This window comes from Molothrus ater, chromosome 2 (assembly GCF_012460135.2).
Source record: "Molothrus ater isolate BHLD 08-10-18 breed brown headed cowbird chromosome 2, BPBGC_Mater_1.1, whole genome shotgun sequence".
NCBI classification, from domain to species: Eukaryota; Metazoa; Chordata; class Aves; order Passeriformes; family Icteridae; genus Molothrus; species Molothrus ater.
The window spans coordinates 99,639,290-99,659,401 of NC_050479.2; the positions used below are offsets into that span (position 1 = coordinate 99,639,290).

Consider the following 20,112-nt stretch of genomic DNA (forward strand, 5'->3'; position numbering starts at 1 on the left):
GCAGGAGGCTTTGCCCGGCTCCAACATGGCGGCCCTGCCCTTGCGCCTGGGCTCTCCCCTGCCCGCTTCCAAGATGGCGGCCCCGCTCCCCCGGGCGCTCCCCCGCGCCCCCGCCCCTTCCCGGGCCCTCCTGCGCGCGCGCGGCCCCACCTCACTTCCGCTTGTGCAGCAGCCATTTTGTCTTTCCGCCGCCGCTGCTGCCCGAGCTTCTCCCTCCCTCCCGCCGCCGCGGGCCGCGACACTCCAGTTCCCCCCCCGGGCGCGGCTCCCGCCGGGCCGGGGCCGATCCCGAACCCCCTTCCCTTATCCCGGGAGGCTCCTCCGCAGCCCGGGCGCGGGGGCGGCTCCCGCGCTCCTGCCGCGCGATGTCCAGCGAGGAGAGCTACCTGGCCATCCTGCGGTACCTGACGAACGAGCGGGAGCCGTACGCGCCGGGCACGGAGGGCAACGCCAAGCGGAAGATCCGCAAGGCCGCCGCCTGCTACGTGGTGCGCGGCGGCACCCTGTACTACCAGCGGCGGCAGCGCGACCAGCAGCGCTTCGCCGAGCTGGAGGTGGTGCTGCAGGCCGAGCGCCGCGCCCGCCTCATCCGCGCCGCGCACCTGGCGCCCGACGGCGCGCACCGCACCCGGCTGCAGACCTGGCAGGGGCTCTCGCAGAAGTACTGGTGGAGAGGTGAGCGCCGGGGCGGGGGCGGCCGTGGGGCACCGAGACACCGAACTGCGGCTGGAAGGGACGCGGTGGGTCCCAGGGTCATCCCAGGCATGGCACAGGACCGCGTCCCGGCGGTTCTTGAGTGTCTCCCCCGATGGAGACTCACAGCCTCTCGGGGCAGCCCGTGCCGGCGCACAGTCACCTTTACAATTTGTCCTCGTGTTCACGTGGAACTTCCCGTGCATTAGTTTCTTTCTTTCTGCTCGTTTCCTCTTGTGTCATTGCTTGCCACTACTGGGACCTTGCTCCATGCTCCTGACACCTCTGTTTAGCTGTTTATACACATTAATGCGGTCCCCTGTCAGTCGTCTCGTCTCAAGGCTGAAGAAAAATGGCCTGTAGTTAGGTGCAGTTCCCTCAGCCTTTCCTTGTAAAAGAGATGATTCAGTCCCTTAATCATCTTTGTTGCACTCCTGTACCTGCTCCGGGAGTTCCATGTCTCCCTTCTGCTGAAGGGATGTCCGTGTGCCCTCCCTGGCGGGACCAGGAGGAGACTGTCACTTACCGAGTGACCAGTGCCTTTAAACGCCACCTCGAGCACGTGGTCTGTGGGCAGTGACATTGTGTCACACCCCGAGAGGCAGGGCTCACTCTGCACGGTACCTCTTGGTCGGCAAATTGTCCAGGGCTTCTCATCTGGTAGTGGTACCTTGAATATCTGCAAACACAGAGTATAGCTGAGCCCTCCAGGTCTTGCACACAGCCCAGGTAAGACAGTGACATTTCAATTGTGCCCTTGGGATAGGGTGATAGTCCGGTCCACATGAGCTGGGTTAGCTTTGGGCCTCATTCATGCATATACTGGTGTTCATGTTAAAGTACTACAGCTGCCAGTGGTGGCAGTCCTGGCACTCATTGTTTTATTTGTCTCTTACTTGCAATGAGAAGCTGAAAAGACCAGATTAATTCTCAGCTGGGTCCTGAGTGATGCCACAGCTGTTACAAATGGTGGTGCCTGAACAGCAGTAATTCCCAATTGGGACTTTCTTTTGCCTGAGGGAATGACTTGATATCTTGTTCCCTTTGCATTTGGTGTTCTACTTTTAGCCCTAGGTATCCATTAAACAAATAGCTTACTTTTCACTTGCCATGGGCCCAGTGTGTATCTGCGTTGCTTCTCTTGTTCTGCTCTCTTCATCCACCAGCAAGTCTGTAATTCCAGCTTTAGTTTTCCCTATTTTCAGTTAGAGGGATTTTGCTTTAGCTGCAGCCAATCCCTCCAGTCCAGATCTCAATGACTTGAAGATCTTTTCATGTGAAGAAAAGATATATCAAAGCTGATATACCCTTTCTGGATGGTGCTTTCCTTGCCTTTATCTGCATTCTCATTGTCTGCCCACCATTCTACTGTTCTGGCATCTACTCTCATTCTGTGCTGAAACTTCCTCCATGGGTCTCAGTGTAGCTTCTGCTTGTCAGGAGAGAGCATTCTGTGTCCTTTTGATCTTACTGGTCACCTTTATTTGCACACCCTAAATCCTCTCGCTTCTCTTACACTGAGAATACTAAAATTCGTTTCATGCCTTCAGTTCAAGTTTTATGTTTCTTACATGTGTTCTCCCAATGTTTTTCCTGCCATTACAGTATTCTCTGGCTGCTCTGGACAGCAGCTTTGGCCCAGCTGTCAGCCTGAGATGGACATCAGCCTGGTGTGTGTTCTCTAACTGCAAGGCCATGGGCTGGAGAATGCCTCAGGGGCCAGGAAGGGTGTTGGGGATGTGATTTGCAGGCCAGAGACCTCCTGTCTATTTCAGATGAAATCAAGGGGATGTACAAATTGTTGAATTGGGCATTAATATCTTAGGCTGCCTTAAGTCTCTGTTTTCCTGATCCTTGCAGAGATAGGTATTTAATGATAGTGCAAGTCATGCTCTGAGGAGATGTGAGCAAGCAAGTCTAAGTCTGTGTCAGCAAAGTTTTGAGCTGTGCTGGATTTTAAACCATAGAGGCCCAGCTGCTCTATATGCTTTTAGATTGTCCTAGTGAAGAGAACAAATTTGGATTGAAAGCCGTGCATGGAAAATGCCGTGGGATCCAGAAGGGGACCCTGAGCTTAGGACCTGTTGAGTATCTGAAATTATTTACAGAATTGCAGAATGTGCTGAGCTGGAAGGGACTCACAAGGATCACTGAATACAACTCCTGGCCTTGCACAGGACCATCCCCAGAAGTCACAAGAGTCATTCCTGAGAGCACTGTCCAAACACTTCTTGAACTCTGTCAGGCTTGGTGCTGTGATTGCTTCCTTGGGGAGCCTGCTCCTAAAATCCTACCTAAACCTCCCCTGACACAAATTCAGGCTATTTCCTCAGGTCCTGTCTTTTGTATTTACTTCCGTTGGTTAAAGTACGGGTGGGAAATTGATTTATTTAAATTCCAAAATCATAAGCAATTGATTTAAATCAGTGTTAATAGGACCTACCAGTGTCATTTCATATAGCACAGTTGATCTCAATTTTGCAAAAGCTCATAAGTGAGCCTTCCAATTTTTGTCCTCTTCAGGAGGAACAAGCCATTTGTGTGGGCTAAATACAGGATTATATTACATTTGTCATTGATGTGGGATGATGAGACTAAATGACTAAATGTCTAAGTATCTTTTTTTTTTTTTAGCCTTAATAGTCTTTCTAGGAGGGTTTGCTTGATGTAGTGACATTCTAAATGTTCTGTCTCAAAGTAGCAGTAGAGACTATCATGCAGTGGTGTGAGAAAATCAGAATTGGTAATATCGCAGCAGAGAGGGAGAGTGTAGGTGACTGACTTTATTTTTCTTGGTTAGTATGTAAAATTTTTGATTATTAATTATTGATGTTTAGCTAATTTTCTATATAGTTGTTTATAGTAAATTGAATTAAGATTAGAAGCTTAATCAAGCTCCATTAATTTTTCTTAGGTATTCTTAAGCAGGTTAAAGATTACATTAAAGAATGCAGCAAGTGCCAGGAAAAGCTAGACCGCTCTAGATCTCTCTCAGATCCTTCTGAAATGCTGGAGGAGCTAGGACTGGATGCAAAATCTCATGAAGACAGTAATGAAACAGATGATGAATTGAGTAACACAGCATCAATCCCAGCAGCATCTCCAAAGCCTCTGAAGAAGAAACCAATAGCAAAGCATGAGCTTGTGTTTGTAAGTACCATTGTTTACATCTGAATGGATTTGCATTTTCTATTACTGCATTCTTGGTCATGGACTTCTTTTCCATTGTTGCGATAATCTTGTAACAATAAGACCATTTTGCCAAAGATATTGAATGTGTAGAAATGGGATACTGGTGTATATGTCATGAAATTAATTATAGGACATCATTGCTGGGAAATAAAATCATGCTATATATTATGCATATAGAATCTAAGATAAAATGAATGGCAAAATTGCCATTGCTTACAATTGCCATCACATACAAGATTCTTATATCTTATTCTTATCTTATATTCTTATTCTTTCCCTAATAAATTATGATATACTGATGTATAAAATTCTTGTTCATAACTGTAGGTTCGCATACACATAAAGACATTTGAATTTAGAGACTTTTTCAGACTGTAGCCTAGAAAAATACAGTCAAAGAGCACTTTGAATGTGTCTTCCCATTTTTCCAGTCTGTTTTAATTGTGTTTGGAGGGAGGGTAAAACTTAAAGAAAGAAAACAAAGTAGTAAAGTTAAACTCTATATTCTACAGACTTGAACTGATTGTATGGTTGCAGCAAATAATCCTTTTCTGTGTTTCAGTGTGAATGCTTGAAAAGGCACAATCTAAATGTAATGAAGTTCTCAAATGTTGTTTATGACAGGTTGACAGTAAGGGCCTTGTGAAGCAGTCATCTTCCAAACATTGTCTGTCAGTCTTAAACCAACTGAATCAGCAGAGGCTTTCCAATCAGTTCTGTGATGTGACTTTGCTGATTGAAGGAGAGGAGTACAAAGCTCACAAATCTGTCTTGGCAGCCAACAGCGAGTACTTCCGAGAGCTCTTCATTGAAAAGGGAGCTGTCACTAGTCATGAAGCTGTAGTGGATCTGTCAGGTGAATTGCTGTGGGTTTCAAAGCTAGAAATTATAATATCCTAAGTAAGGTGTACAGTATTTAATTCAGTCTTTTTTGAGTGTTGAAGACAACCAAATTGTCTCTGTTTTAATCTAAAAGTTTTTTGTGTGGATCATAATGCAAAAGTGATCACTCTGATTTTTGCCTAATATGATTTTCCATGGACTGTGGTATTTAATCTTAAAATTTCTGAGAAGCTTTTGATGGATTTTTACCTTGCTTAGGTGTGTTTCCTCCTTGACTTAGTCACAAACGTTAAAAAGGGAACAAAATCAAATGCTTGAGTACATCAGGCAGGGATGCTGACAAGCTGCTTGGAGAGTTGTTTAGCTTAACAAATGCTAAATTATTTCTTATTTCTGTGAAGCAGAATTATACATGTCTACTTATTTTTCAGACCTGGTACATGCAAGACAAGAGCTAAAATATATGTTCTAAAAATAGCTTTGTAGTGATGAAGAGTAGTGTACAAAACACAAGCCTTCTGCATTGCTTTCTCATTTATTAACTGTCTCTACATGAATAATAGGCGTGCATGGACAATAATTTTCTCATAGGATGGTCCAGAAGGTTCCCCACATTAAATATTTGATTTATTAGTTATGCAACTGTGGACAGTTATACCAAATTCTTATATTTCAGCATTTCTATTTATATAGCCATATTTTTATTGTTTTCAATAGCTACTTCGTTATTTTTCAGCCACATGGCTTGTTACTTAAGACCTGAGTACTTTCTGAATGTAGCAGATTCAGAAAGACTTTGGTTCAATTAATCTCCTCCAAAAGTATTGTGGCTCTCCCAGCATCTTGAAATATTCCTCAAAGAATTTTATTGTGAAACTCTTTAAGTACTACTTAGTTATTGGAAAAGTTTTCTGAGCTTACCCCACACATAGAAACTACATGAGGAGGAAGCTGTAGTGTAAATGACAATTAATTGAGTGCCAGTGATGGGCTTGTTATTTCCAAGTGTGTTTTGCTTTAAATTTCAGGCTTAACTGTATCAAAGGTGAACTGTTGTATTCATCATGGGATATTTTGGGGTAATTTCAGGTTATCATTATTTGCTCTAATATCTTGTTTTATTCCTGGTAGGTTTCTGCAAGTCCAGTTTCCTGCCTTTATTGGAATTTGCTTATACTTCAGAATTAACATTTGACTTCTGTAGTATGGCAGAAGTGGCCATGCTCGCCCGGCATCTCTTCATGTCAGAGGTCCTTGAAATCTGTGAGAATGTGCACAAACAGATGGAAGAGAAACAAATTACAGTGTACCAAAAGGGAGATATTCAAACAGTAGAGTCAACACAAAATCTAGCAGAGCAGGCTGAAGTGCAGGTGCAGCCCATGGATGGTGTTGAGCAACCTAAACTCACAGCCAGTGAAGTGCCAGTAGCTGTGAATGGAGCTCCTCCCTCTGCTGGGACAGAGGAGGCAGCAGCCCCCCAGCCTGACCTCCTGCACCCAGAGCCTCTGGAGGCCACTGCAGGTGATCCTTCCAAGCCTGTGGAACGGTGTGAAACAACTGAAAATTACATCAAGATCCAGCTGGTGGAGGGCATTTCAAACAGCCTCTACAACAGACTCAGCACCGAGCCATCAGCTGTGGAAGCCATGGACACACAGAGCCAAGAGAAAGCTGAGGCAGTTCAAAATCAGAGTGATAAAGCACATGTGGACTCTGCTTCTGAAGACTCCTCAGAGACACTCAGGCAAAAAAGTGACGAGCAGAGCAGCTCCATTTCCCAGCCAGAGAGCCTCGCTTCCAGCCAGGATGATACTTACAAAAGCAAGCTTCGCCAGCGTTCTGTCACTGAGGGGGGATACATCAGGCTGCATAAAGGAATTGAAAAAAAGCTGCAGAATAGAAAGACAAATCCTAAATCTGCAGTGCAGCAGGTATTCTGTCTGTCATTAGACCTTGTAGTTACCAGAGTAATTTCTAAGCTGTGACAGCTGGGCGAACAAAATCCCAAAAAGCATTGACCTGGCATCACTATTCCTTCCATATTGAAGGTCCTTAGAATGCTCGGTGGCCACAGTCTAGGTTGAGTATATTCTCACAACTTCTTATGGTTGGACAGAAGTTGTATCAGCTCCCCAAAATCCTTAATAATCTGTGAATTTAATTCTAAGCTAGCTCATGTGTATGTCAGTCATAGATACATACATTTATCTATTAGAGAAGTGATTTATCTATTACATTTATTCAGACTTGACAAGAGCATTGGGAATGAAAAATTTTACATCCCATGTAGATCTTCAGATGTAGTCATGAGTCACAGTAATGCATTCCTGCTACCTTCTAGTTGGGGTCAATGAAGAGAAAGGTTCAAAGAGCCCTGCTGTTAAAAACTCTAGCATCTGAACATAGGAAATGTTAAGTGATTGAGCTAGTTCCAATTACAATTTATTTTTTTTAATGAAATGGTCTTATTACTCTTTCCCCTTTGAGAGCCTTTCCTCTTTCAGTGCCTTTGGATAGTTGGCAATCAGCTCACTGGACATGATGCATTTAGTTTGTGACAGAGTACACTTCACTGCATGTTGGCCCAGTCTTCTGAAGAGCTGTTAATTTCCAAAGGAGTCCTGAGAGTTTTGTGTACCAGAGCCACCAGTCCCACACACAGGACAATAACTTGTTATCATTACAGCAGCCTAGTAGAAACAGTAGAATTAGTTCTTTTTACAGATGGACAGCTTAAAGCCCAGATGCTAAAAGTAGCACAATCAAAATACTTGAGCAACCTATTTATGCTGGTTGGAGAGCAGCACAGTTTTGTTCTCTTTTTGGAAGGGGGATATTTACTTTTGGGAATAGTTCCTGTTAATGTATTTTGCAGTTTTTAAATCCAGCTCCTTGACAGATGAAGTGCACCTATAGAAAGAGACCTATATAAAAGAAATTAGTTTGGATGATTGCTCAGGATTGGGCTCAGGAATAGATTTCTGCTTTCCTAACTTGTTTTGTAGCCTTGTTTTTTGCATCCCTCAACTCCCCCTATGGCATGGGATGTCATATAAGCTTTGGGAAGGAGACACTCTCCTGAGTTCCCAATTTTGATGCTGGGAGAATAACAGGAAAGAGATTGCAGGAAAAATGCTTCTGGTTTAAATTACAGTACTTGCACCTGGCACGGAGATATAGGGGATGAGGTGTGCTTTGTAGGAATTACTCACATAACTTATTTTATACAGGTTTCATAGACCTCATATTTGACTCCCATTGGTTAGTAGTTCTCTTGCCACCTAATTCATTGGTTAGTAAATAGTATTTTACTTGTCTATCAAATCTCTATTCTTGGTTTGTTTACATACTTTTCTGCTGGTTCTCACTGGACAAATCCCTTGTTATTGTAGGTGCATTTGTTTTTCACGCTCAGAACAGATTATGTTAACAAATGTCTCATTCTCAAAATGGCTTCATATGGGAACTTGCAAACTGCTTGATAGCTGCACTTAGAAGAAGTAATAGGGCTGCTTTGGCAATTTTGCAAAGTGAGGCCTTGAGTTCATACGGCCTTTCTTTTATAATTCTTCTGCCTGTCTACAGCAGTTGGGAGAACAGGATGAAGAAATTGGGATGCCTGTGCTTCCTTCCCTTGCCTTATTCTCAGGAAACCAAAGGGGACACAGCTGATACAGGACATTTCAACCTGATCGCTTAGAATTTGGTTTCTAAAGAATTTGGCAGCAAGTTTCTACAAAGGAAGATGAGATTATCAGCTCCAGGTAGCACTGCAAATATCACATAAAAAAACCCACTAGTGCCTTAGATAAAAATCTCTAAGAAAGCTGGAATGCTCTCAACTTGATAGAAATCCTGACTGGCAGTATGCTGTGATTTTTCTGTAACTATCCCATAGTTGTCACTTAGGCAGTTACTCAGGGCTGGAGAGTTCATTGTCCCTGAACTGGTAAGTCACTGTGTGGCCATCATCATAGTAAGTTTATGGTTTTTAAAAAAGAATGGTTTTTCACTCATCTTGAGATCTGTAGTTTTATAGTGAGCTGAAACAAGGTAACTTTCAAGCAGCTAAGTCAGCTGAGCAAAATTAAGAGGTATTACAGAAAAACAGAATGTCAACTTTTAGTAGAAACTTTCAGAAGGTATGAAGTACAATGCAGTAAAATTCATTAATAGGTTCTGTTTTTCCAACTTAGGTTGCCATGAAGCTGGTACAAAGAGGGAAAAAAATGAAACAGCCCAAAAGAGAGACCACGGAAAATAACGAAGTGGAAGCGCAGCACAAATGCACTGACTGTGGAATGGTGTTCCAGCGGCGCTATGCACTTATAATGCACACACTGAAACACGAAAGATCTAAAGAATATAAATGCCCAGTAAGTTGAGGGGTTGGGTTTGTTTTTTTTTTTTTCTGTGTAAATCTTTCTCCTTATGAAAATTAATTCTGTAATTATATTAGTAATTATATTGGTTGCCTTTTTTGGTATAAATATTTATTTTAGTTACCAATTTCAGAGTTGGATATAGCCTTGATCTAGATGGGGTGAGGTAGAATGGAGTGCAGCCACTTGGCCTGACAGTAGTGTCTGACTTGCTGCTCAAGACTGTGTTAGCATGGGATTTGCTTTTAACCCTACCAGTAAATTTGTATTTAGTCTAGACTGGAAGTTAGTCTCACTGGGAAGTGATCAGTGGTTCTGTCAGTGGCCATAAAATAAAAATTTACAACTATTAACCTCAGGAGTTGGGTTATGGATTTAACTCATCATATTACTGTACTTAAAACATTTTAAAAACACGTTTGTTTTTTTTAATACTTATGCAAAGTGAGGTTGTAATATTTTCTGTCCCAGCTGTGTAAGAAGGAATTCCAGTACGGTGCCTCGCTGCGGGCGCACCTGGTGCGGCACACGCGGAAGACAGAAGGCAGCGCTGCAGCCGGCGGTGCCGAGGGGACCGGCGTGTCCTCGGTTAAAGGGAGAACCAAACGGGAATTCGTGTGTGACATCTGTGGAAGAACTCTGCCCAAGCTCTATTCCCTCAGAATACATATGCTTAAACATACAGGTGTCAAACCCCATGCGTGCAAGGTAAAGTCCTTTTGCTCTCTAATCAGATTTGCAATGTTCTCTATTACCAATGTTTTGGTATTGATGCTCTGCCCTAAAATCTGTGTTAATCTTGGTCACTTCACAATAGGGAAAACTAGTATAACATTCATGATGAAATTGCTTGCAGTCCAAGAGTGAGAAAACTAGAATGAATATGAGTGGTGCAAGTTCATATTCTTGTGTCTAGAAGAATATCTTCCTTTGATTATTCCTTTTTTTAAATAGACCAGTTCTGTCACTGGTGCAAAATCGCAGGCTTGGCCATCCTAGTTCCCAAGAAATACAGGAGGTTTTTTTCTGTCTGAAGTTGAGCACCTATTACATAATTAGTTTTATTTGTCCTATTCCACCATGTGTGGATTTCTTTAGGTTTGTGGAAAGACCTTTACGTATAAGCATGGATTGAAAATGCACTTAGCTCTCCATGAAGTACAGAAACAGTTCAAGTGTGACTTGTGTGAAAAGTCTTTTGTCACAAAAAGAAGTCTTCAGGAGCACATGAGCATTCATACAGGTAAGTGATGAGAAAGGGAATCCTTTTCCTTTGTTTAGGTATTTTATGCTGCTGAACTTAATGTTGTTCTTCAGTGTCAAAAGAAACTGTTTAAAAAAATAAATGGTAGTTTGTTCTTCTAGTCAGGCAGCCGAGATAGAGGTAAGTGGTCATTTTTTTGAGCTAAACCATAGCTTAGTGTTATTATGTAGATGTTCTATACAAGAATGGGGAATTGTGGTTGGTCTGTTCCTGTGGTTTTGTGTACGTATTTAATGCCTGTGTCATGTCAATTCAACAGGAAATAGGCAACAGGCTGGAAGGTTCTAATGCACTTCATCTCCCAGCCTGACCTTTTACAGGAAAACATGCTAAGTTAAATCTCTCAGAATCCCCATATATATTTTACAAGATGTTCTGTACTAACACTGACATTTTGTAAAGCCTAGTGTTTTGAAAATCTTAGATGTGAAAGATGGCAATATAATAATTCAATACAAGCAGAGTTTTAAAATTGTAATTTATAAAGGTTGTCTGTGTTTCTGGTTTTCGGGGCTGAGCAGAATCAAGAGAGATACTCAGAATAAGTTGTTCCTGAAATTATGGAATTTGTATTAGTAGTCATCACTCCTGTGTTGATGAAATGGAGCAAAAACTTTTTATTTTAAGGTGTTTTTCCACAAATGCAAGATATAAGCAATAGTCCATAAGCAGTGCTGTATTTCTGAAGAAGTTGCATAATACATAAGCACAGGCAGTTGTGGTTTTTTTCACACAAGAAGACAGGTTTTTAGACTGCTCACTTTTCCTCACTAAATCATAGTTGCAGCAAAATACCTATGTTTAAAAACATGAAATAAACTAATTTAGCATTGCTACTCCCCCCTTATGTATTATTACATTAGCACATACAAAATAAACTTAAAAATTCCATCAGTGTGTAATTAAATAAATTCCACTTTGTAGTACTGCTCTGATTACTTAAGGTAAGTTATATATGAATTAAAAACCTGTCTCACAAAGCACTGCAGAGAAATGGAGGCATGGCTTGGTAACATGTTTTGTTTTGTTTTTGCTAGGAGAATCCAAATATCTTTGCTCCATCTGCGGAAAATCTTTCCACAGGGCATCAGGACTCAGTAAACACATAAAGAAACATCAGCCAAAGCCTGAAGTTCGTGGCTATCAGTGTACTCAGTAAGTCAGGTGATGGGTGGTTTTAGTGGGCTTTTTTCTTAGTATTAATGATCCTAGTCATTTTCAAGATTAAAAGCAGCTCCTTGTTGTAGCATAAAACCGTTCCACTGGCCTGGGATGAGACTTGGAAAGCATGAGAATAAAAATGCATTTTTGTAAATACATATTGGAGAGCAAAGGCTTGGTTTTAAGTTGTTACCTAGCTCTAGTTTCTTGCAGCTCTTCTCTGATGACTTTGCACTGTAATTGGTGCTATAATCAGTAGCTGTGTGGGTATACAGCTTTTTTGTAGGACAGAGAAAAGAGTGTAAGGTTGTAAGAGACCAAGGGCCTTCAGCTTGGTTTGCCCTCTTGTAGTGTGATAGTGGATTTCAGTTGGATTTGAAGCTGTAGAGTCTGCAATGTCCTGCACTTGTGTTCAGTGTTTGCTGAAACATGGCTGTGTTTAGGAACATTGCAGACTGAGACTCACTGACAGTTGCAGTTCTCTTCATTATAAAACATAAATGACCACTTCAATATTGCAATAAATTACATTTGTTTTTATTATTAATGGCATTTATTATTATTTACATGCCAACATTGTGGACTTTAGCAAAGCAGAAACTGTAACTGGAAAGTGTGATCTAAGTGCATTAGCAAAGCATGGATACTTTTTCCATGACCAAGCAGACTATAGGGAACTTTTTAAGTGCCCTGCAGAAGGACAAATAATGTTTAATTTTGGAACTCACAATGATTCCCTGAGAAGCTCTGTCAGATATTAAGAGGAATGGTACAATTTATATTATTGCCTGTAGCAACTTAAGGTTTTAAAGAAAGTAATAATCTAAAGAGTTGTTTAAAGTATCTCATTGCTGCTGCATACTAGCAAAAATTATATTTTCTAAATTATGAAAACTTATTTCAGTTCTGTCAACAATGTTTATATTTAGTGATTTTTAATACTAAAAGCATTAATTCCAAAAATACAAAGAACAGAGCTAATAGGGGGTGCACAGACACTGTTTCATGAAACATACTATGGAAGGGAGTTTTAGTTTTGAGGGTGAAGTATATTTATAAAACAAAAATTTTTTTACTCAAGGCAGTAGGGCCATGGATGCAAGAGGTCACCTTGACAGAGAAGATATTTTGACTCCCCAGCTTCTTCAAAACAGACACAGTCCTTGCTGCTTCTCCAGTAAAGGTCTCTGCTAAGGATATAATTCATGTTGTCACCAGTGGTTTAGACAGCTTCGCTAAGCAATAACCAGACTTCAGTTTTTAGTTTGGTGGCTTGGAATGGAAACCTCCCCGTCAGGCTTCAGTCTGAACTTCTGGCCCAGTTGAGCAAAGCTGACCATGAATTATTTTCTTAAAACGTTCCTGGAAGTTTTGCAGTGAAGTATGTGTTTGGTTAAACTTCAGTAACGCATGACAATGTATGGTGGTTGCTTGAGTTTTTTACTACTCTAATGGCTTTTCCAAATTTCCCAAAGTCCTTGGGGAGAGAGCAGCAAGTGCCAACCCCATTCAAGCCCCTGAGGGGTCTTTCTGGTACTATTATATGTGGATGTGCAAACTGAGGATCCCTGAGAGCCCCATTTGAACTGGAGTGGTGAGACTTTCCAGTCTAGGAGGAGGTTGTTTGTGTGGCTCAATGACTGTTACTTTTTTTTTTTTCCCCTCCCTCAAAAGCAAAGTCAACTTTTCTTTCTCTCCAGAATGCTCATTATTCAGGCAATGTTGTATCAAATGTTCTGTTGCTGTATGGAAGCTTTTCTCATTTTCAGATTCCCTCATTCCAGTGGTTGATACTGTAGAAGTTGAATCAGCCACCTTTGCTTGCTGACACTGCTCTGCCTCTGTCCTTTCTTGAGTCATACAGCTGTATGTTGTTACATGAGGAAGAGAGAGAGAGAGAGATGAGCAGCAGAATTTCTTTCAAAGGGAGAAACCATGTTTTTGATTAGATCAGACTCTGTAGTCTTCATACCAAGAGGAGCTGTATAGTCATACTATGGCAAAGTATAAGTGAAGGAAAACGCTAAGTTAGCCTGGGTTCAGATGTGTACAAGCAGCAAGCTAAAGAATAAGTATTGATACTTTCAGATGCTTTCTTGCAGGATTATGAATTTGGGATTTTTTTATTTTCTAAAAAAACCCCTACATTTGAGCATTAAAAACAACAAATTCTAGTTATCTTTGTGTCAGTCCTCTTTGGTTAGAGAAAGAAGCAGCTGTTACTGTCCTCATACGTTCATGTGGTATAATACAAGATTCTGATGTCTCCTAGTTGGTTTGCCTTTGAATATTCACCATTAAATCTGCAGAAAGAATATAGTTACTCAATAACAGACAAGGGGGTTTCAGGGGTCCTCAAGTTTTATTCCAGGCTTTCAAATAAGATGGTGTTCTTTTAAATTTTTCCAAGTTTAGAATGGGATTGTGTTTTAAATAAATACTGATGATGAAGTAGGTGTTCTCAGTCTTCAGTTGCTGTTAAAGAAGAGGGTCCCAGTGCCTTTCTTGTATGGGATGCTAAAACATTTGCTGTTACAGGTGTGACAAGAGCTTCTATGAAGCTCGGGATCTTCGGCAGCATATGAATAAACATTTAGGTGTGAAGCCATTTCAGTGTCAGTTCTGTGGAAAATGTTACAGCTGGAAGAAAGACTGGTATTCTCATGTGAAGTCTCATTCTGTCACAGACCCTTATAGGTAAGAGGAAATTAATTTAACAACTGAAAGGTACTAATCAAAGTGAGGCTATAGAGATCCACAGCCTGTCAACAAGGCACTGCCTAGTCCACTTTTGAGGTACCAATGGATTGATGGTGATTAGGCTCTTGAATATTTGAGGATGCTTTACATTGCATGGGTTGGCTTCTAACTTGGGACACAGTGCTGGAACTAAGACATGAAGTTGTAAGAGGATAAATACAATCAGTGCAGTTAGAAACTTATGTGATCTCACTTCTCTAGAAGGGTAGGTGGATGCTTTGTGGCTGTGGATAAGAGGAAATGTAGTTCAGTCCAACAATATTACTTCTAATAATGGAACTACTTACCATATAAGACATTATTGCCCTTAACCTTTGCCTACCCTAAAAAAAGTGCATTTTGGCTTAAAACACATAAGTGTACAATAATGGTTTTAATAGATTTCTCACATTAACACATTTTAGGTGTAATGTATGTGGAAAAGAATTTTATGAGAAAGCTTTGTACAGAAGACATGTAAAGAAAGCCACACATGGTAAAAAAGGAAGAGCAAAACAAAATCTGGAACGAGTGTGCGAGCACTGTGGAAGAAAATTCACACAGCTCCGGGAATATAGGAGACACATGAACAATCATGAAGGTATGTAGAACACAAATAGTCATTACATCCCTCAACCCCTAAAAACACAATGTGCAAGGGGTAATTGTTTCTTTGAGTCTGTGTCCTGTCTGGCAAAACATGGAAGAGTTTTTACAGATTCTCCAGTTCAATGTGAATCCTGGCTTGGTAACTTGCTGTCAGTGATTCCCAGAAGTTGCTTTTGGGGGTCTTTCTAAAGCTCCAGCCACACACAGGGACTGTGCCAATTTGTCCTCTGTACCTGAATAGAAGAGGAACATTTTTACAAGTGACTAAGAGGGGTAAATCTGGCAAAGAATTGGATGCACTATAACATTCTCCATTTTCAAAAGCACACACAGTTAACAAACTACTCTTCAGATAGGATAATGATCGGCCTAAATTTAAAAAGAAAAAAAGAACCAATGTTGGAAATGGATCAACTTCTTAATTTATGACAAGTGATAAATTGTATGATGTTTGGAGAAAATATGAAAACTTTTTTTTTTCTTGTTAAAGAATTATGTGCATTTTTACTTTAGATGTAAAGTATGAAATTGATTTTTGAGTATTTGGTTCTTTCAGCTGTGTTGGGAGTCTATATTCTCCTGTCCCAGGGCAAAACCCACTTTTTTTTGAAGCATGTCTTCTTTTTAAGAGCTCTTAAGAGTAAATCTGACAGCTGTATAACTATTGAAATAGAGATTTTGTGTTTGTTTCTAAACAGCAAAAGTGTCCTGTAGTGGGTACCTAGCCTAAATCTACAGCAAGTGTCACAGAGGAAAAGACAGTAGTGAGATGATATTTGTCACCACCACAGAACTCAGATGAGGGAAAATAAGATCATACAAACATCAGGTGCTGTATTTGAACATAGGCAGTGAAGAGGAGGGTAAAGCTGTAGGTGTACAGAGGGATTGGCAGAAGCAAAAGATGACTAGAAATGGAAGTGGCAAATTCTGTGAAGTAAAACATGGCTTCAGAAATGCATCAAAATTATCAGAATTCCATTAAGCATTGTGCACTTAAAATGAGGAAGAAACTGCATTAAAAGGAATCTTGACAAGTTTTTCAAAGTAAAGTGTTGGATTGGGCTGGGCACTTGTGGAGAATCTGAACTACTGAATGCATTATACTTGCATTACATGGTTACACAAAAATGGTAAAATGATGTTTTGCCACACAGCAAACATCACAGGATTGCTGTGGGATCTCTTTCTTACGTGGCAAACATCACAGGATTGCTGTGGGATCTCTTTCTTACATGGCAAACATCACAGGATTGCTGTGGGATCTCTTTTCTTACGTGGCAAACATCACAGCATTGCTGTGGGGTCTCTTTCTTACACGGCAAACATCACAGCATTGCTGTGTTCTCCCCCCTGCTGCTCTCCCTGTGGCTGCTGCTCCTGCTGTGACCTTTGCTTGCTCTGCCCCGCAGGTGTGAAGCCCTTCGAGTGCCTGACGTGCGGCGTGGCGTGGGCGGACGCGCGCTCCCTGAAGCGCCACGTGCGCACGCACACGGGCGAGCGGCCCTACGTGTGCCCCGTGTGCAACGAGGCCTACATCGACGCGCGCACCCTCCGCAAGCACATGACCAAGCTCCACAGGGACTACATCCCCTGCAAAATCATGCTGGAGAAAGACACCCTGCAGTTTCACAACCAGGGGACGCAGGTGGAACACGCCATCAGCATTTTAGCCTCAGACATACAGGAGCAAGAAACCGAGATCAGCTTTGGCGCTGGCGAGGGTGAGACTGTGGTGGTGACAGGAGAGACGCTGGAAGCCATCGAAGCAGTTGCGGCTACTGAGGAGTGCACGTCAGTCTCCACCCTTTCTGACCAAAGCATCATGCAGGTGGTAAATTATGTACTGGCACAACAGCAGGGACAGAAAATGGCTGAAGTGACGCAGGCCATTGAAACTGTAGAAGTAGAAGTGGCCCATGTAACAACAACGGAGTCGATTTAGTGTATGAGAAAGCAAGAAGGGTGAGGTTGTGTATCTGTGAGAGGCAAGTGTAAAATGGGTTACCTGAGGCTTTCAGTGATGCCTGTTTTCAAATGGTTAATCCTCAGTACTGAATGTTGTGATGACAGAATACTGCACCACGCATTAGATGGAAAAAGTACCAATACTCCAGTGTGGGCCAAGGCTTTGAAAGCTAAGATTTCTATAGTGGCTGTAACTTTAAACAAAACAGGTTAAAATAATGTTTTTTGTCTCATGAAGTATCATACTGTAACTTTGAAAAATTAAAAAGAAAAATATATAAAAAGGCTGCACTAAACACTAGAAATGCACAGCTGTTGGTAGTTTTTTTGTTTGTTTTGATGTGCATTTCATCAAGTTTGTGAGCAAATTTCCTGTATTGGATGCTGTCTGTTTACTCCCAAGACAAGGGAGGTGGTAGAATGCTCTGTGTAGGCTTGTGCTTCATGTGGCATACAGAAAAACTGAAGCTTTTTTCTCTGGGCAAATGCACCATTGGTAGTTAGTGAAACCCAATTCTGAAGAACTTACTTAAATTCCAGGTGTGAGGGTGGCTGGTCCAAGGTTCAGCAAAATGCTGTAAAATGTTTTATAGATAATGGGCAGGTAGATGGTTGTGATCTGGTTCTCCAAGATGGTTGTGAATTGAAGTTGAGCAGAGGACAGCCCACCACAGGGAGGCTACTTAGAGAAGTAAACTCCTTTTCTTTGTGAGGAAGGAGTTTGCACCGCAGCCTCTGTGCACAGCCACGCTTAGCTCCATGTTTGCTTGGAAGCTATTGCCAGCACTGATGTGTGACCCCAGTGCAGGCAGCCTCATGAGGGATGCTTCTGGTTTTGCTTTACATTTGATGTAGAAACTGTCAAAGGAAAAAGGTCTAATGGCACACTTTTTCAGGAACTAAGGAAGTCCAGGTGGTTATGGACTGATCTTGTATTGTATTCAAAGGAGGAGCCCTGCTAATTCCCAAGCAGGACACATGACAGTATCAGGGTAGGGAAATATGAGTATCTTGGCATGTGGTAAAAATTAAATGGTCTCAAAATTACCAGAATCTCTAGAAGACCTTATTACTGCTGCTTTAAGAGAAATACTTCTAGATCCAGTTGATAGCTGATGTTACACCACATAGTTGGAAAAATCCTTACTGGGTGTTCCTGCAAGTAAGTGTGAATGACAGCTGTGCTTGGCCCAGGTTTCTGTGTCCCTGGTTCAATACCACAAACATGGCACAGCTTAATCTGTACAAGTGTAGGTTCCTTTGTCGCTGCATGGCTTTTTTAAGCAAGCAGCATGTCTGTCAAGGAAACTGAAAGTGCTTTGCTTGTGAACAATCACAGCTGTAGTCTTTAAATTCTTCTCAGTCTATAGTGGTATCAAGTTTCCTAACCTGGACAGCAGTAAGATACCCGAGCGACCAGAAACTTTTAATATTGCAGGGTAAATTTCATAAATAGACATGCATATAACTCTGCTACCTGTGAAACAGATCCACTGAACAAAATTTCAGCAAACCCTGTGGCAAAGTAACCACCTCATTTGAATTAGTATTTCTACTTTTCATCTTATTTAACTATGTGGATATCTGTCTACTAAGCTACAGAATGGACTGTTCTTTTTATACTTTGCAATTCTGTAGATAAGCAGTTGTTGAAATTTTTTTATGTTTGAGTCTTGGATCCAAATTAATTTGTAGATGCCTATTTCAAAAGTCAGGGTCTTATTTCAGAGAAATAATGTAGTTATTTATATATCCTGCACCCCTTTACAATTGTATTATTTTCTAATTACCAAATGGAGTAAAACTAAAATGAATATTAAAAAAAAATTACTGCTAGCTGTAACTTGAATTTTTGTATGGTAAAGAATCTGGAGATAGCCATCCTGCTTAAAATTAAAATACTGCCATTATGATGGAAAAAGATTTAAAAGCACTAGATAAACTTGAAAGCTTACTTCAATGTTTGTATCCTAAAAATAATTATGTATTACTAAAGTGAAAAAGTGTTCAAGGAAAAATAGCTGTAAATAGTGCTAGAACATTATTTGTATATTTAGTGTGTTACCTTACAAAAAAGAATATTACCAGCACCTTAGTTTAATCTTTGGTGCATTTATTTATTTGCCCAACCTATGGAAGAAGCAAAAGTGAATCTGAATTTTGGAGCCTTCTTATCCACTGTCAGAATGCTTTTACTGACTCAATGATCTGCTGTTTAAAAACAACCACCAACCAAACTAATAACAGAAGGTTGTTTTCTAAACGAGAATCAGCCAGGAATGTCAAAGCTGAATGTTGTGGCACCCCTTTCTTAACATGCTGTGCCTTACCTTTTCAGAACGGTGTGAGGTAAGTGGGGAGTGTCACTCCTGGCTTTGCTGTTCTCATCTCTGTGGGGTTGCCTTATGTTTTTCTTTGGACTTCAGCACTTAAGACATTCACTACCCTCCTGCAAAAGTCAGACTGCAAATATGCAGTTGGTATTTGATTTTTTTTTAAATAAAGTTAATGAGAAGTGTCTGTTCATTAAGTATTCCTAGTGAATTCCTGTACATAATGAAACAGATTTGTACATTCTGCTGTTTTTATTTAGTGTTAAATGTATAAAGTTATGGCTATTTCTGTCATCAAATAAATTGAGCTCTGCCATGAATTGCTCTTTCAAGAAACTTTCTTTTTCTCTGGGGAAAGAAGGTGTTGCAGATTCCTCTGCTGTATTTCACTTTCCATATACAGACAGATTCTGGCCTGGATAGTTCTACTAACACCTGCTTTTTAATTCTTGCTTAAGGCCCAAAGAGTTACATGGTCTGGGGAAAGGAAACACACTGCCCTCCTGAATTGTGTCAGAACATGGCTGTACAAGAGCACAGTGCTGATGAAACACCCTGTATATTGATACTGAAATTGCTTTGGCTGCAAGTCCTTGGGTGGATGAGGTATCTCCTCAGCCCCTGGTATCCAGCTGTAACCATTCTGGTTTCTTTCAGACAGTATTTCTCTTGACTTGGGCGTACAACACTGCACCCCAAAGCAAGCGCTTCCATCTTGGCTCTGCCCTGGGATGGGTATTTGAGAAGGGATTGTGGTGTGGAGGTTGTCCTCCAGTGGCACTCCTGGCTGAGGGATGAGCTGTACAGCTGCCTCCAGGTCTGGGAGCAGTGTCCTGTGCGTTTTCCTTTTCTGTTACAGGAGCTTCAAGGCAGCACTGATGTTGCAGAAAGCCTGATTATCTTCTGTGGTTCATCCTAAGGGAAC

General features: G+C 41.3%; 1 protein-coding gene across 1 annotated transcript; it reads left to right on the forward strand.

The window, feature by feature from the left end:
- Positions 1-202: 202 nt before the first annotated feature.
- Positions 203-19,507, forward strand: ZBTB11 (zinc finger and BTB domain containing 11). The gene is made up of 11 exons (XM_036382190.1): positions 203-675; positions 3,608-3,843; positions 4,510-4,741; positions 5,860-6,662; positions 8,928-9,107; positions 9,585-9,821; positions 10,212-10,356; positions 11,415-11,532; positions 14,077-14,235; positions 14,703-14,878; positions 16,299-19,507. Exons 1-11 carry the CDS (start codon positions 366-368, stop codon positions 16,829-16,831), a joined length of 3,129 nt encoding a protein of 1,042 aa, XP_036238083.1. The 5' UTR covers positions 203-365; the 3' UTR covers positions 16,832-19,507.
- Positions 19,508-20,112: the final 605 nt, after the last annotated feature.